The sequence below is a fragment of the Vulpes lagopus genome, chromosome 22 (assembly GCF_018345385.1).
Source record: "Vulpes lagopus strain Blue_001 chromosome 22, ASM1834538v1, whole genome shotgun sequence".
In the NCBI taxonomy this organism is placed as follows: domain Eukaryota; kingdom Metazoa; phylum Chordata; class Mammalia; order Carnivora; family Canidae; genus Vulpes; species Vulpes lagopus.
Window position 1 is genome coordinate 6,743,967 of NC_054845.1, and position 16,975 is coordinate 6,760,941.

General features: G+C 42.5%; 1 protein-coding gene across 5 annotated transcripts in view; it reads right to left on the reverse strand.

Moving 5' to 3' along the window:
- ANKRD44 (ankyrin repeat domain 44) overlaps window positions 1-16,975 on the reverse strand; it is a 367,287-nt gene that overhangs the window by 253,151 nt on the left and 97,161 nt on the right. For 4 of the 5 annotated variants that reach the window (XM_041737070.1, XM_041737071.1, XM_041737074.1 and 1 more), the window contains exon 2: window positions 3,032-3,115. In XM_041737070.1, the coding sequence (XP_041593004.1) occupies window positions 3,032-3,115 (84 nt within the window). Of the gene's footprint in view, window positions 1-1,204; window positions 1,330-3,031; window positions 3,116-16,975 lie in introns of those variants that run through there. The other variant, XM_041737073.1, reaches the window with a different exon arrangement.

Here is a 16,975-nt window from a genome sequence, read left to right on the forward strand (position 1 = left end):
TGAAGAAAAGGGGAATCTACAGAGGTGACAGTGAAGGGAAGGCACCAGGGCCTGGAGGAGCCACACCATCACGGGAGGAAGTCGGGTATTCCTCCACTCATCCCTCTTCCTCCTTCTATCCCACCCTTCCCTGTTGCAGAGCATCCAAAAGGCCACAGACAAGCTCCACAACAGCACGCCCTAGGAGTCAAGTCTGCACATGCTTTCATCACTCCCTCATGATTACCTACCCCCCTAACAGTGTCCTGCATTTTCCCTTTCAAGATAGATGTCAGTATGCTTTCTTATCGTGACTTCTCTGCCATCTCGCAAGCTCCATGAGGGTCAGAGCGTTCTTCCCACTGCTTGTATCCTTAGCACTCTGCGTGGTGGGTCCGAACCCCGTAAATCACTCTTAAGTGAGTAAGACTCTACACATACCAATAAGTGTTACACTTGAATTCCCTAAAATCCTGTAGTACCAAAAACCGGTGTGGCCAAGATTGTGAACTCCTCATGTTCTCCAATCTTTAGGACACAGTTATACTCATTTCCCAACCTCCCTTGTAGGTAGGTGTGGCATGTGACTGAGCTCTGGTCAATGGGTTGTGTGCGCAAGTGATTATGCCACTTCCAAGATGAAAAAAATCCTCCTGTGCTCCCCTTCCATGTTCCTTTTTCCCTTCTGGTTGTCTGGACTGAAGATGAACCCCTTGGGTGACCTTCGAAGCTACATGTGGATACCTGGAACCCTACGTGGAAAAGAGCCACGTCCCTAATCTGGTCAAAAGAGAACTAAACTTCTCTGATATTTGTGAGCAATTTTACATTTGGGGTCTATGTGTTGCCGCAGTCAACCTATCTGATTCCGTAACACAGGGCGGGTACAACTAAAGGAAGCTTTCCTGACCTTGACCAGCCAGCAACTGTGTGTCACTTTCCTGAGGAGAAATGAAGGCCACCCAGAGGACAGCGCAATCTTTCTCGGTGTGTATGACCGAACCGAAGTCCCGCTGGCTCACAGTCGTCAGGAAAAGACAGTAATTGACCTTGCCTTGGGCTTGCCCGGGCCTGGGCCACAGCCACGAAGTGGGCGACGCAAGCTCTGGTGGTGGCCGAACCCGCCCGGCGGCCTGCTGGCCTCGGCTCCTCTCAGAGGCCAGCCGCGCCTCGGGACGCCCAGCTGCCTTCCCCGGCCGCCTGGCCCTCGCCTCACCCCACTCACCTTGCCAGGCCGTCAGGAATCCCTGCCCCGTTGTGTTCGGTGCCAGCTGGTCAGAAGCTGCCAGATGCTTTTTCAGAGAGCCACACGCCGCCAGCCGCACCAATGGCCCTCCCAAGGCCGCCCCCAGCTACCCTCAGGTAATCCGTCTCCCGCATGTGTCTGACACCCTCCCTCTGACACTGACACCCTCCCTCTGACACTGACACCCTCCCTCTGACACTGACACCCTCCCTCTTTCCACCTGACACTGGAGACTCCAAAGGCAAGTCCTCCCCCTGACGGCCTAGAGCCTCGAGCTAACTGACCACGTGAGGAGAATGAGGCGTGCACGCGTGTACCTGCCTGTTCAGTCTCCGTCTAGGAAACTATTAGAAGGTAACTTACTGACTAACTCTTCACTTTTCTTTACTGCAGTTTTGTTTGTTTGTTTGTTGATTTTTTAAAGATTTTATTCATGTTTTCATGAGGGACACAGAGAGAGGCAGAGGCACAGGCAGAGGGAGAAGCAGGCTCCATGCCAGGAGGCCGCCGTGGGCCTCAATCCCAGGTCTCCAGGATCACACCCTGGGCTGAAGGCACACACCCTGGTTCAACCCCTGAGCCACCCAGGTGCCCCTGAAGGTTTGTTTATTTCAAGAACTTCCAGATCTATTGGTTCTTCATATTCTGGGGGCCATAGACCCTTTTAAGAACAGGGTGATGAAATGTCTTTACTTGTTCACAGAAAAAAATTCATGTCCACAAGCACACACGGGTATCACGTAAGATTTCAGGTACATACAGGATGCCAGGTTCACCCATGGGTCCAGGTTCATGGACCCTCTAGGACAGAGGTCAGCAAACTTTCCCTCTAAAGGGCCAGATAGTGAATATCTTTGGCTTTCTGGGCCACACACAGTTTCTGTCATTAATTCCTAATCAACTCCACTGCTGCAGTGTGAAAGCAGCCATGGCCGTGCTAAAACAGAAGTTTATTTATAGGCATTGAAATTTGAATGTCATATAATTTTCCCGTGTCACAACATATTGTTCTTCTTTTCATTTTTCTCCCCCGTTTAAAAAATGAAAACCATCCTTAGCTGGTAGCTTATACAAAAACAGGTAAGAGGGGATCCCTGGGTGGCGCAGCGGTTCGGCGCCTGCCTTTGGCCCAGGGCGCGATCCTGGAGACCCGGGATCGAATCCCACATTGGGCTCCCGGTGCATGGAGCCTGCTTCTCCCTCTGCCTGTGTCTCTGCCTCTCTCTCTCTCTCTCTCTGTGACTATCATAAATAAATAATAATAATAAAAAAAAAATTAAAAAACAGGTAAGAGACCATAGTTTGTCAACCCCTACTGGAGGGCATAGGTTCCAAATGCAAAAATAGTACACCTTTATTTTATTAACTTCCAGTGGAAATTTCACATTTCCTTCCATTATGAAGGGAGGCAGCAAATCTCAGTAGTGTCACCAGTAACTGTCACTCGGTCACCAGCAGAAATCACAGGTATGTTCATACCACACTAGAATGGTCACAGAAAACACAAAATATTGATCATGTTCATCACTATTCTTAAATTATGCTCATTATTAGATCTTCTGCAGTATCTTGCTATTTAAATGTGTTGATAAAAAAGAACACATATTATATCACAGATTTGATATTGAATATTTTGAGAACTATATTTATGTATGATTGATTTCCATTCTAACCATATATATTTTATTTTGTGGATTGAAAAACAGAATTCTGAGAAGCAGTCCAGAGCTTTCCTCAGATACCAAAGAGGTCTATGGTACAGAAAGGTTAAGAGGGCCAGAGCAGGAAAATCATAGCATCTCCTACCAGAGCATTCACATCTTCAGTTTTGTGGATGAGCATCCGTATCTCCTCTGGATCACCGCTGAAGATTGCTTGGACCAGTGGTGGCTGTAAACACAGGGAAATTTGAATTAGAACAATAATTAAGTATGTTTGATTGTATTCAGATGCAGATGGCTACAAGATGTGTTCCCCAAAAGTTTATTCAACAATCATCAATTGGCAGACAAAGGTGAATATAGCTCAGACTCCCCATCACTAGAAGTCTAGTGGGGGAAATATTTGCATAAATAACTATACCACAATTTGAAAGCCATAACAGACAGTCATACGTAACCCCAGGCCATGAAAATCACTCATAATCGAAGATGTCCTTGAAGCATCCTTAAATTTCCCATTTGTCCTTGAAGCATCCTTAAATTTTCCCATTTGTCCTTGAAGCATCCTTAAATTTTCCCAAATTACCAAATCTGCAGTTATCGTTCCCAACCTCTCATTAGACAATATACCCCAGACAATTCTCTTTCTAGAGGATGTTAATGGCCAAGTTTCTGGCCCCCTAACACTTCTTGGTCAATGTTTGGAAAGCCCTTGAAATCAATCTCAAACGCTTCCCATAGCTAACACTAAAGGCACTGAGTGTTTCAGATGTGATTACATCCTACTATCTATACAAAGTAAGTAGTATAATGATGGGGTGGGGATCATGAAGGGGGATATTAGGGAGCAATTATTCTTGAGCTCACCTACATTAAACAAGGCCTAAAAGAGAGTAAAAGGATTTATAAAGCATGATGGAAACAAAGCTAAAGAGAAACTAGCTCTGCTTGGAGTGTAGGCAGGGTACAAAGAGTATATCTAGAAAAACTTCGTGGAAGGCACTTTAGTGATTGCATAGGAGTTTGCAAACAGGGAAGTAAAGGCATTCTAGGCACAGCGATCAGGATGTGCCAAGTTGTGGACATGCTGGTCATCAACCTGGTGACCAGAGTGTCGAGTAAAAGAGGAAACGTGGTAGGCTCTGGGGTTGATGTTGGGCTTGTGGTGAAGGCCTGTTCAAAGTCAGCTCCACCATTTGCCAGCTACATGCTGAGCCCATTTCCCAGGTGTAATCTGGGAAAAATGATCCTTGCTGCTCAAGCCCTCCTAGGATTGCTATTAGGAACAAGTGAAATAATACATGGGGAAGCCCTCTGTAACTATACAACCTGACACAAATAACAGATATTTTTAATAAGAAGTGCTTAATAATGCTAATGTAGAATTTGACAGCTTTTTTTCAGACTTTAAAAACTTTGGCAATTCAACACACACTCACACCTCCTAGAAATACTTTACAGTCATTCCTGGGTTTTTTTTGTTTTTTTGTTTGTTTGTTTGTTTGTTTGTTGTAGAGTGCAAGGAGCAGAAGGAGAGAGAGAATCTTGAGCGGGCTCCATGATCCCTGAGATTATGACCTGCAACAAAATCAAGAGTCAGATGCTCAACCAACTGAGCCACACAGGAGCCACATTTACAGTAGTTCTAGTCAGCAATTAGATGATAGCAGTTTCCCAGATGTGTCTGGACATAAGAATCATCTGAGATGCTTGTTAAAACAATGTTCCAACATCCCTTCCCTGGAGATTCTGAGTTAGTCTATCTGGGGTGAGGACTTGTGAATATATTTTTAATAAATGCTCATTTAACTCTTAGAACAATGGCCTAAAGTAAAACCATTGGCATCGCCTGCCTCAATGTCTCCCTGGGGTATCTCCAGGAGAATCCCAGTCCTTATCATCCCTGTAAATTTTCTTTTCTCTTTTTTTACCCTCCTGTTGCCTTTCTTATAGTCTGATGTTGTTTCTAATTATTTGTGGTGGGGGCGATATAAGTAGTGTCAGTAGAACATAGTAAGACTCCTTGCGGAAACACTATATTAAAAATGTTAATTTGTAGGATGTCGGAGTAGTGCAGTCAGTTAAGCATCTGCCTTTGGCTCAGGTCATGATCCTAGGGTTCTGGGGTCGAGTCCCACATCAGGCTCCCTGCTCAGTGGGGAGTCTGCTTCTCCCTCTCTCTCTCTCTCTACTGCTTGTGCTCTCTCACTCGCTCACTCCCTCTCTCAAATGAATAAATAAAATATTTTTAAAAATTAAATAAAAATGTTAAATTGTAGGAGCGCGTGAGTGGCTCAGTCAGCTAAGTGTCTCAGGGTCAGGAGATCAAGCCCTGTGTCAGGCTCTGTGCTAGGCATCGAACCTGCTTAAGATTCTCTCTCTGCCTCTCCCTCTGGGCCTCAACCACACTCTCTCTCTAAAAACAAATAAATAAAAAAAAAATTAAAATGTTAAGTTGCAGATAAATATTTCAATATGCCAGGAATTTTTCTGTTTTCCCCCTGCCACAAAACTTTCCAGCAAGTAGACAGATAGACATTTTTCTTTTGCCCAAAATATTCTCAATTCTACTCCTTGCCAAGATGTACAATTCAAAGATAGTTTCTCAAATTGCCAAGAGTTAAGTAGCTGGAAAGAAGCTTGAAAAGAAAGCACGTTTTCTACTACTTTGGTGTCAGCTGGTTAATCTGCCTAAAAACAAGAAGATCCTTCCACTTGCTTCTGACTACCTGCTAAAACCAAGTCTCTGGGTTATTTGCCCCATGGAAAGGATCATATTTCACTAAAAAAAGAGAATCAGACACAAACTCAGGACTTTAACAACAATATTAAAACTTGTCTATCTGTTTCATAACCCTGTGTCTGCTTTGCTCATGGCCAAATGCTTGTGTGTACTTTTCTGCCTTTTTGAACCTGAAGAGAAAACAAATAGCAAGCCCATGAACCATAGGACTTAGATGACAAGCAGGGGCAGAGTCTGACAAGACTTTAGTGTTAAATCAACATTGATCAATTAACAGTTGAGAACAAACCCATCCCAATAGTTTAGGTATCACTACTTAATCACTTCAAGGAAACACAGCTAGTTAAGCAAAGCCTCTCGTCACTCACGAGGGTAAGGAATGCACACAGATGTTCTGATATTCTGGGCTTCAGTCCTCACACTTCTCAAGAAAGACAAGGGTTCCAAGCTATGGCTGGAATGTTCCCAAGGAGAGCCACCCTGACAATGCTGCCAGACAAGGATGTTAGCACGGTCCTTCAGCAAAGCTTCCCAAATACCTCCAGGCCCAGTCACTAACTCTTTGGAAGGATATCGTTGATGCACAGAATTCCCCCAGAGAATGGTGTGCGCACGTGCCTAACACCCTCTGGGCCTCACTCTGCTAAAAGTTGTTTTACAGAGTATTGTGAATGCACAGAATTTCCAGCATCCATTTGGAAGAAGCAACTCTTCCAATCCTACGGTCACATATATACATACATATACCCACATGTGCATGCATACTTTTTCCCATACATATACATAATTGTATCTACACTCACGCTTATATACACAGAGATACACATTGATTCACATACAAATCCCTCACACTCCCTCGGGAAGAGAAAAGTGCCCGTTCTCCAAGCCTCGAGTCTTGCTAGATGGCTATCTTCGGCCCCAGCGGGGCCGGGTTACCAACTATGACATCACTGTCTTCACAGCTGTGAATCCAAGCATCATAGGATTCCAAATCAGAACTTCATAGATACATGCTTTGCTAGACAGAAGCTGTGTGTTTGCTTAGATGTAATTCTTGAACTAAATTACTGTGACTCCTTAGTATGTAATATTGAAACACACACACACACACACATTATGGGTGTTTCTTTTTTTCCTCCACTCTTCCAAAAAAAATATACCTAGAGAGCACTTTGACATTCCTTTTTGTTGGGACTTTAGTCCAATCTTGCCATTTTATTTTTCCCTAAGTAATACTTAACCTGAGAATAAATATTTGGAAAAAAGATACATCTAAATATTGCCTCCATTACATGATTTTAAGAAAGAAGGAACATTCTAATCACAATATTCTTGCTCATAAGTAGCAAGTACTTATACTCTACTGACCACTAATTCGGCAACCACTATATCTGTCATGATGTTTGCCCTGACCTCGATAAAGCTTAGAAGCAAATTCTCACCTGTGAAAGAATGGAGTATATACATTGGTACGTGCAGCAATTTCTTTTTGAAGTTTCATACACTTCAATACTAGCAAATGCAAAATATCAGTGCTATGTATGCATTAGGGTACAAAGTTGAATAAATACAAACTCATAACAAGGGTCAAAGTTGGGAAAGACAAACAGTGGCAGGGAAAAAAAAGGATTCCAATGCAATGAAACCATTGGTTATCAATGAAACTGAAATTCTGAAGACAGGTATGCAATAAGTTCAGTGTCAATTACTAAAATTTCCTTAGGATGCTTAGCAAGTATAAACTGGAAATGATTTCCATGTGCTATGTGCTGTGGACATTGGCACAACCCCTCAAATAGATTCAGAAGGCAGAAGCATAGTTGACCAACGGCATAAGTGGGACTCAATATTCAGATGGGACCCGTCTTTGTCTTCCAGCATCACCATTAGTACTCCACCATCTTTACCAGGAGGATGGACAGCTGCCTTCTAGAGGTGACCGTCTGCAGGCTGATGACATGGACCCCTCTAATACAGAATGCAGAGCAGAAAGGACCCTTGAATTTAGCAGCCATCATGCAGCTAACCTTGGCAACACTAGGAACTGAAAATTCATCATCAAAGGCCTCTTTCTCTACCTACATCCCCTATCAGCCCATCAAACATATTTTTTATTTCATTGTCGGTCTTTGAAAGTAAATCGGGAAAATATCTGATTTCCAAAAATAAGACACTGGATTAAGTGTGTATTGATACAGTATTTCTAAACTTTGAAGTAGAGTTACAATTCCACTAGGGGGAGCGATATGGTAACTTGTTACCTGGGAGATAAAAGGAACTGTTTGGGTAATTAAGACAAGGTAGCTGGAAGATCCACTTAGCCAAGACCTAAAAGAACTCAAACTTCTGAGAGAGTTCTTGGTAATAAGTGAACACACACATTACATACATACCAAAACAAAAAATAAAAAGCAACAAAAACAAAGCTTTTCTATTGATCCCCAAGGATCCAGGATTTTAGGAAATAAGAATAATGTAATCTAAAACTTGGGTGTTAAAGTATCCTTTTCATCACTTACAAAACTCAATTCAACTATTCCTTCAATTCCACTTTTAAAAAGTGCTACTGGTGGCATCAGACAAGCCATTAGTTTAAGAGTAAAGCCCATCACAGGTTTTATGGAGAGACTGTAGAGTACTTATTCCATTTTGCAGTGGGGTATGGGTCCCCCTCCAAAGTCCCCTAATGAACCCATCAATTTGATTGTCACTAAAACCTTAGATAGCGTACTTCACATTCCCTTTCTTGGAGCCGCATGTTCTTTACGAATAAATTGGCTTTGGAAGATAAGCAGACTGATAGAGGCTGCGGTTCAGCCTCTATGAGACTACGGTCAACAGTAAGAAGTCTGAAAAGAAGATGCTCCAGCTTTTCAATACAAATTCCTGGCATGCTGCTTGTCTTTTTTTTTTCTGGTTAGATTGGGCAATTAAAGACTCCACATCTGAAAGAAAACATCTTAGATTCTAATCAGGAGTGGATGTTGGGAATTAAGCAATAGCCAAGAAGAAAAAATTATATTCTTAAACATCTGTCCATATTTGAGTATTCTGAGTACAGTAGGTCATCAAAGCAAGATGGGAGCATGTTATTAGAAGCTAATAGTTGATGCAGCAATAATCTAGCCATATGAAGCCATCAACTTATACGAACATGCTGAAACACTTCATTAGGGAACAAGTGGTTATTGTATGAGGCAGCACTTGCATTTTTACCAAAGGATAATAAAAATGTGTCCGAGTCTACTAGATTTAATAGACAAAACTTGTTAGCTCTATTCATGTGGGTCCTGCTGTGTGATCTGTTGAAAGGATGCCATTAAGTGCTTCCCGAATATAGATCACTCTTTATTTGGGAAGAAGTTCACTCTATCATGGAAAAATAATGATGATCATAAAGTCAGAATCTGTTTCCCTTAAGAACTGTACAAAATACAGTGTATCCCCATAAACATTTTTTTTAGTGCAGGACTACATATCTGCCGAGTAAATGTCTGAAACATTTCCAATTATTATGCAAAACAAAAGCACAAAATCCCAACTATAGGTCACAGCCTCTTTGTCACTATTTATTAACTCTATACTTATATTCTACACTTACGAGAAAAGAACGATAGTCAGAAAATGAAAAAATTAATTATCAAACCTTTTCCAAAATGAAAATAGGATATGGAAATGAAATGAAGTAGCAGTAGGTATAGACCATGAGACAGTTATTCAGGGACCAATGATCCAGTCTTTAACACATCCATCCTTGGGCCACCTGGGTGGCTCGGTTGGTTAAGCGTCTGCCTTGGCTCAGGTCATGATCCCAGCTGGGGTCCTGGGATTGAGCTCCGCATCTCAGGTTCCCTAGTTCCCTGCTTCCTTGGCTCTCTCCTCGGTGGGGAGTCTGTTTTTCCCTCTCCCTCTGCTGCTCCCTCTGCTTTCTCTCTCTGTCTCTCTAATAAAGAAAATCTTTTTTAAAAAAAATATATCCTTTGTTGCACCTCCCTTTCCTGACATCCTCCATGGCTATTTTTCTACTCTATCATACTGCTGATTAGCACCTTCCCTAGAAGATAGATCACCCAAGGCAAAAAGAAACCCAGGCATGCCAACTTCGCTACAAGTCAGCAGCAAAAGATTAAGTAAAAGGAAATGATGAAACAACAGTACCGGTTAAATTGAAATCTGGAGGCAATGTTGATTTTTACAGCCCTGAGATCCCACTCTCTTTTTCTTCCACAGCAAGGAAATTAACATCTGATAGCAGACTGACCTGGAACTAAATCCCAAGCACAGTTTTCCTCATCTATTAACGGGGTCTATTAGAGCCATTTCACGGGATGTGTTTAAGAAATGGCCTAATATATGCAAGCACCTGGTATGCACTCGATAAAAACAGTGATTAGGGTTGACTTTGAATCAACACACTCAAAGACTTTCACAGGCAAGAATATTTATGTTCATCCTACAAAAGGAAAAATAAGGGATCTGGAGGATTTTCCAAAAAAATTACAGAGCAAGTAAACTGAGTTAGGATCATGAGCCATCCAACACCACCTCTAAAGCAGAGAGGCCCATCATCCTGGCAGAGAAGGCTTTTACAGGCAGAAGAGCAAAAAGTCAAGTTGAGCCTGACTTGGTCTTTGTTACATGGGACAACTTCAAAAATGTTGCACAACCTCTCTGTACTCAGGGGTCTAGTCTACTGTACCAAAATAATAGCAACTCGCCTGAAAAATAGGTCATCCCTCTTTGACTAATCAAAGGGTGACACATACTCATGTCCACTGGATGGGACATGAAATCATAATTTTACTACTGAAGGCTACCATAAATGCGTCCAGTTAATACTTTTCCTTCATGACTTTTTGATGGTCATAAAGGAGATCAAGCCCCTGGTTGGAGTTTTAAGGCGGGGGGTGAGGGGGGGGTGTGGTGAGTGGAAAGATTCACCTGTTAGTGGCAAAGTTGAGACTAGAATTTAGTTTTCCTGATTCTCCTGGTTCATTACTTTCTTTCACATCTCATCTCAATATAATACAATATGACACAACACAATGTAATATAGTGAATAGATAATAAATATATATAATTCAGTATGAGAAATTCAGCCTCAGTGTCAACATACTTCTTGTGGAGAAACAGTCTATACTTTATGACTCATTAAGGAAAAACAGTCACCATATATATTCTCTCTCTATTTATGTGTATATTTACACCTTATTTGTGTGTGTACACAGTGCCAAATACGTGTATATATTTCTCAACAAAGTAACTAACAATAAAACAATCTTGCCAAAAGATGCAAAACAAAGAGGTACAACATTTTAAAGTAGGGGCTCAGCACAGGTTAGAAATATAGAGAAGGTTAACCTAGATTTTTGAAGAGTAAGACTAGAGTAAATCTTTCATATTGAGGAGCAGCCAATGAAGGGGTTCAAAAAGGAAATAACTGGATGGAGGGAGCATCATGCTAGCAGAAGGAGTTTGAACCCAATCTTGTGAGCAAACAGGAACTGGAGTCTTGAGCAAGAGAACAACACCGAGTTTTTGCAAACACGACGTGCACCAAGCACCAGAGAAGAGAACCCAGTTGGAAGACAATTGCCACAATCCAGGGCATCACAGGAAAGAACTTTCCAATTTTCCTATATTTTCAGGCTCTCTGATTGCTACTTACAGGGGCCACGGTGGAAACAACAGATACTGTTGTCAGTTCTTTGATGCCGCTCTATTCCTGGATGCAGGTTTGGCTCAGCATCTTGGCCACTTTCCTTCACTTTTTATATATAGCCTGTATCTCCTGCCCTCGAGACACTAATGTTTCCAGGTGAAATTGAGGTTACTTCCTTCAGTTCCTGGAACACTTCCATTTCTCCCCCACAGAACCTCTGCTGAAGTCAGTTCTGTTTTGTCAGACTTGTCACTTGATCCCTGAATTTAAATCATAGCATTTCAAAAATAGGCCACATCCATAAAGAGAAAAGCAAAGCAAAACAAGACAGGCATGCTCTGCCAAATGCCATATTTTTATTGGGATCTGTTGCCAACTACCCACATCTTTTTTCACTCTGTCTAGTTTCAAATGACTTGAGATCAAATCAAAACTTTAGCTAAGTTAATTAAATAGTGTTCGGGAGCTGACTTTTAAAGAGAGTTAATTTAAACAAGAGCACAATGGATCCAAGAGGTTAGTTAACAGAAAATATTTAAATCAGTATAATTTTGGGGAGGGAGGGAAAGAACAACAATGCATCTCTACAACAGTTTCCTGTTTTGAAAACTTGTTAGAGAAGTTTTATTTCCTATCTTAGTTTTGGTTACATTCTTTGTATAACTGTATCTTAGAGGATGTTGAATTCATGCAGTTTCAAATATGAAAGGTAATTTGATAATGTTAATCAATATAGGCCATTTTAGTGATCTCTGTGGGGAAAAATTGTACAGCCAGAAGAGTTTCCGGGTAATAAATGTATTAAGTGTATGAAGTGTAATTTATTTTTCTGTTCATAACAGAGAATCGTTCTCAGTTTAGGCCGCATCAAACAACACAACCTTTTGTTAATATCTGGTCTGTGTCTCCCTTACCATAAGAAAGACAACAGCAAAATAGTATTCCTCCAGAAAAAAAATGTGACAGAAAATTATTCATTTCTACAGTAATATTTTATCATGACCTAGAGTAATTATAATTTTTGAGGAGTATTAGACATTGGAAGCTAAGCAAATCAATTTAAAAATAACAACAAAATCAATGTATAGAACTAAAAGGCATTCACCAGGAAGATGGCGATTTCTTGCTATATTTAAGAGGGATGGAATTACCATCCATGAGATCTACAGATTAACTCGACCACATGAAGTAATTCATGATTCAGGTGAACTTCAAGTTCTGTTTGTCTGAAATTTGTTAGAACCTGGATTCTTTCAAAAGCCACTGTTTTGCCCAACCAAGTCATTCCAAAGGCCTTGAGAACTTCCCCCCTTGAACTTTCTCCTTCCTCTCTGTAGTTCTTTTTCTTTGAAATCCATATGCATTCCTTAGAAAGAGAGAAAGCTGTCATAATCCCCACCTCTCCATAGGTGGGGGATTAGGGAAAGGTGTGTGAAGCTGAGTCACCTTCCAAACCCGGTTGTTCAAACCACTCTTTAAGGCAAAGCGTTGACCAGGACCTCTATTAGACCAGACCTCTGCCTGAGATGACTGGAGGGTCCCCTTCTGCCTACAAAACCAGGAAGGTCACAAGGAATGAAAATCTATTAGGGATTCTCTACATTTCCTTATCCAATGTCCTGGCAAGGACATTCAGTAACAGATGTCAAAGGGAAATGATAAGACGACAGGAAAAGAGGAGTCCAAAAGACTGAAAAACATTAGATAATATAAAATGGGAAATTTTGCCCAAAAAAATAAAAAAAAAAGGATGGTCACATCATATTTCCTTGCAGAAACACCAACACAGTTCATATTTCCTTTATTTCTCTGCATAGCACACTGCCAACAAGAGATGAAAGATGTTTTTTTTTAAATATTAATCTGGTGTATTTCAGATACCAGCCATATTCAAATCAATCCAATCAAGACTGATTAAACCTAAGAAATCTACTAAGCATAAGAAATTCAGACACTGAGCTGGTTTAGTCAGTGACAGAGTCACCAAGCTGTAAGGAGGAAATAAATGAGCATACACAACCCGGGTGTAAGTAAAGAGCACAGAAGTACATGAAGAAGGGAGAGCGATCACATCTGGTCTCCTGGAAGATGTAGCCTTTGAGATAAATATTGAACCTGAGAGAGGGTTTAAACAGGTAGAAACAGAATGGGAAGTGGGTGGTCCTACCTCAGAAGGCTGTGAACAGGTGCTGGGAGGACTGAGCATACACAGGAACACTTTCATTCAGCTGGAGCGTGAATCAAGTGAGGTAAGCTGAGCGGTAGACATGGGTCCTATTACGGAAGGCCCTGAATGCCGGGCTAAGACATTGGGACTCTCCTCTGTAACACTGGGGACTCATGCATGATTCTTGAGGAGCGTGACCTACATGGTGTGCTTTGGAACAATCTCTGCAAACGAGCTGCATGAGGAGCCGGAAGGATGGCAGAGTGGTGCCATAAGTTAGGCGACTTCAACGCCTGTCTAGGCGAGAGGCCTGGGGATGGCGAGGCCACCGTCATGAGAGCAGGATCCTGCTGGCCGCCCAAACGTGAAGCAAAAGGCAAATGGGCTCTCCCTGTCCTGGTGGCCGCAAGAGCTAGCCCCGCTCAGAAACATGGGGGATTTACCCCAAAGATCAGATACAGGGAGACGCCGGGACACCTGTACCCCAGTGTTCACAGCAGCAATGTCCACAGTAGCCCAACTGTGGAAGGAGCCTCAGTGTCCCACAGATGATGGATACAGAAGCTGCGGTCTCTGTGTGCGTGGAATATTCCTCAGCCATCAGAAAGGGCAGCACCCACCATGAGCTTCGCAGTGGATGGAACTGCAGGGGACGATGCTGAGCGAAGTAAGTCCGTCGGAGAAGGACAAACATCTTATGCTCTCATTCATTCGGGGAATATAAGAAGTAGTGAAAGGGAATAAAGGGGGAAGGAGAGAAACTGAGTGGGAAATATCAGAGGGAGAGAACACGAGAGACTCCTAACTCTGGGAAATGAACAAGGGGTGGTGGAAGGGGAGGCGGGCAGGGGGCTGGGGTGACTGGGTGACGGGCACTGGGGGGGACTTGGCGGGATGAGCACTGGGTGATATGCTATATGTTGGCAAATCAAACTCCAGTAAAAAAATAAAATAAAATAAAATATAAAATAATAAAATAAAATAAAAATAAAAACAGAGATGTGGTGGCCAGCTTCCCCGCAGGCTGCGGGGCCGAGGAGCTCAGGCCGGGCTGCAGGCCCCCCTCCTTTCCCACGCGGCCTGCGCTCCTGCTCGCCCGGCCCTGGGACAGGGAGCTCCGAGGCCCCACGCGGCCACCCTCCTGTGTCGGTGCCACCTGCCCCGGCTCCCCGCACCCCCCAGACACCAGAGCACCAAGGCTTTTGGTTTGGCTGCCACCTTCGGAGTCGAGGTTCTGGATGAAAAGAAAACTTATCTTTATGCCATGAGCTGAAAACAAAACTTAAGCCAAGTGTAACGCTAGCTTTAGTTCCTAATTCTAAAATTTCATCAAAGAATGAAAGTCATTTTTTAAAAATCTTACTGAATTTGAAAAGTCAAAAGAAGTATTTGGGGGAAAGGGACCTTCTAATGCAAAAAACCCACCTCTACTCATGTTCTCTTTCTCTTATATCTGCTGGGCTTTGGTCTTAGTGGTTGTCTCATTGCAATGATACAAAGACAGGGTAAAGGAAGTGTTCAGGGGCGCCTGGGGGGCTCAGCGGCTGAGCGGCTGCCTTGGGCCCAGGCCGTGACCCTGGGGTCCCAGGATAGAGTCCCACGTGGGGCTCCCTGCAAGGGGCCTGCTTCTCCCTCGGCCTGTGTCTCTGCCTCTCTCTCTCTGTGTCTCTCATGAATAAATAAATAAAATCTAAAAAAACCCAAAACTTAATAACCTTTCCGACCACCCATGTTCACAGCTTAATGTGTACCCCTCCACATGATTCCTGCTGAGACATAAAAATAGAGTTAGATGGAGGAGGTCACAATGTTATCACAAAGGTGGGATTTACTCTTTCCCTTTCTTGCTACTGATAAAAAACAATAATATATTGAGGACATCCCCCCAGGGTCAGGATTAACCCATTTCTTTTAAGAGCTACATAACACTCCAGAACATGGATATATCACAATATATGTTATTATTCCCCTTTGGATGAACATTCAGGTTGTTTCTACTTTGTGCTGCCACAAATGAGCTTCTATCAGGATCTGTCCTGGCTGGTGCACTTCAGAGAAAAGTGCTACCAGAGCTGAAGGCATTTTCTGAATACCTACTATATACTATTTTTATAAAATATACAAAAGAAATGTGTGACATAGTCCCTTCCTCAGGGAGTGCCAAATATAACTGGGGAAATAAGCCTAACCCATTCGAAACAATTAAACTGAGTAAGACAGGCCCGACCCGTGGCCCATGCACTTCACCCAAAGGGACACCAGGTTTTCTTCAGGCACAGTGACAGACCCGAGAGATAGCTCGGAGCTCCTGAGAGCCTCCACGTTCTAGGGGCCTTCTCTGATTCAGGGGAAGGAGAAACAAGAAGAGCTGAGAAGTCGGTGGTATCTGTGAAGGAGGCGGGACTTGAACAAAGCCAGAGGATGGTTTAGATCAATGGACAAAAAATTGTATTTTGGAGTGACAAATGAGCCATGTAAGTGACTTTAGACACTTATGTGCTCAGGAGAATGACAAGAAGCAGTTCCTTCTCCAAGTCACTGCATTTCCAAGCAGCTTCTCTCACCTTTTTGCCACCCCCATCCAGCCTCTGCTTAAAGACAGAAAGGAATCCCAAGCCCAACTGCCTCCGAGCACTACACTAATGCTGACTTAAAATGCATTACTTGCAGCCAGCATAAGCTTAAACTCTCCAAATCTCTCCCTTCCTGTCCTGCTCATGCTCTATCCCACCCCTGCCAACACACACACACAGACACACACACACACACACTCTCATACACACTTTCTCTCTCTCTCTCTCTCACACACACACACACACACACACACACACACACACTGCACACCCCACCTTGTTTTGTGCCCTTTAAACAATAGCAGTCATTTACACTGTTCCTGTCCATCTGGAAAATAACGCGAACAACATGGAAGAAAGTAATAATGAAGTCTAAGTGATTGTGATTCAACCAAAACCTGAGTTCTTTTAAGAATCCAAAACTCTGTTGATACTGATAAACCAGCCACCACCGCATTGGGCGGTGCTTGTGCTATGTTTGCAACTTATCAAGTCCATTTAAATATAAACCATATTTAATAATACGTTATAAATTTCATCATACTGGTAAATAAGATTTGAGAGCTCAGGGTTCCCAGATACATATCATGCCTGGATACTGTGTATAAGGAGCTCTATGAGAAAGTTCTGAAAATGAATTAGGCATAAGAAAAGTAATGCATTTTTTTATCCCAAAGACTTGAGATTTAAAAGTTGCGTGTAATTTTTAACTGAGGTGGCACCACAAGGAAGTCTATAATTCTCTTTTTTTTTTTTTCTACCAGATTTTATCAGGAAAAAAACCCACTGATGGGTCCAGGTGATGGTAAGCTCACTCTGTGACAACAGCAGGGCCACTAAGCATGTTTCTGGTCTAAAATTAGCTTTCAATGTAATTTTTAAACTTTAGGAAAACCGGATTTTCTCCCAGGATGTTAACTTGAATACTAAGTTCAAAGACATAA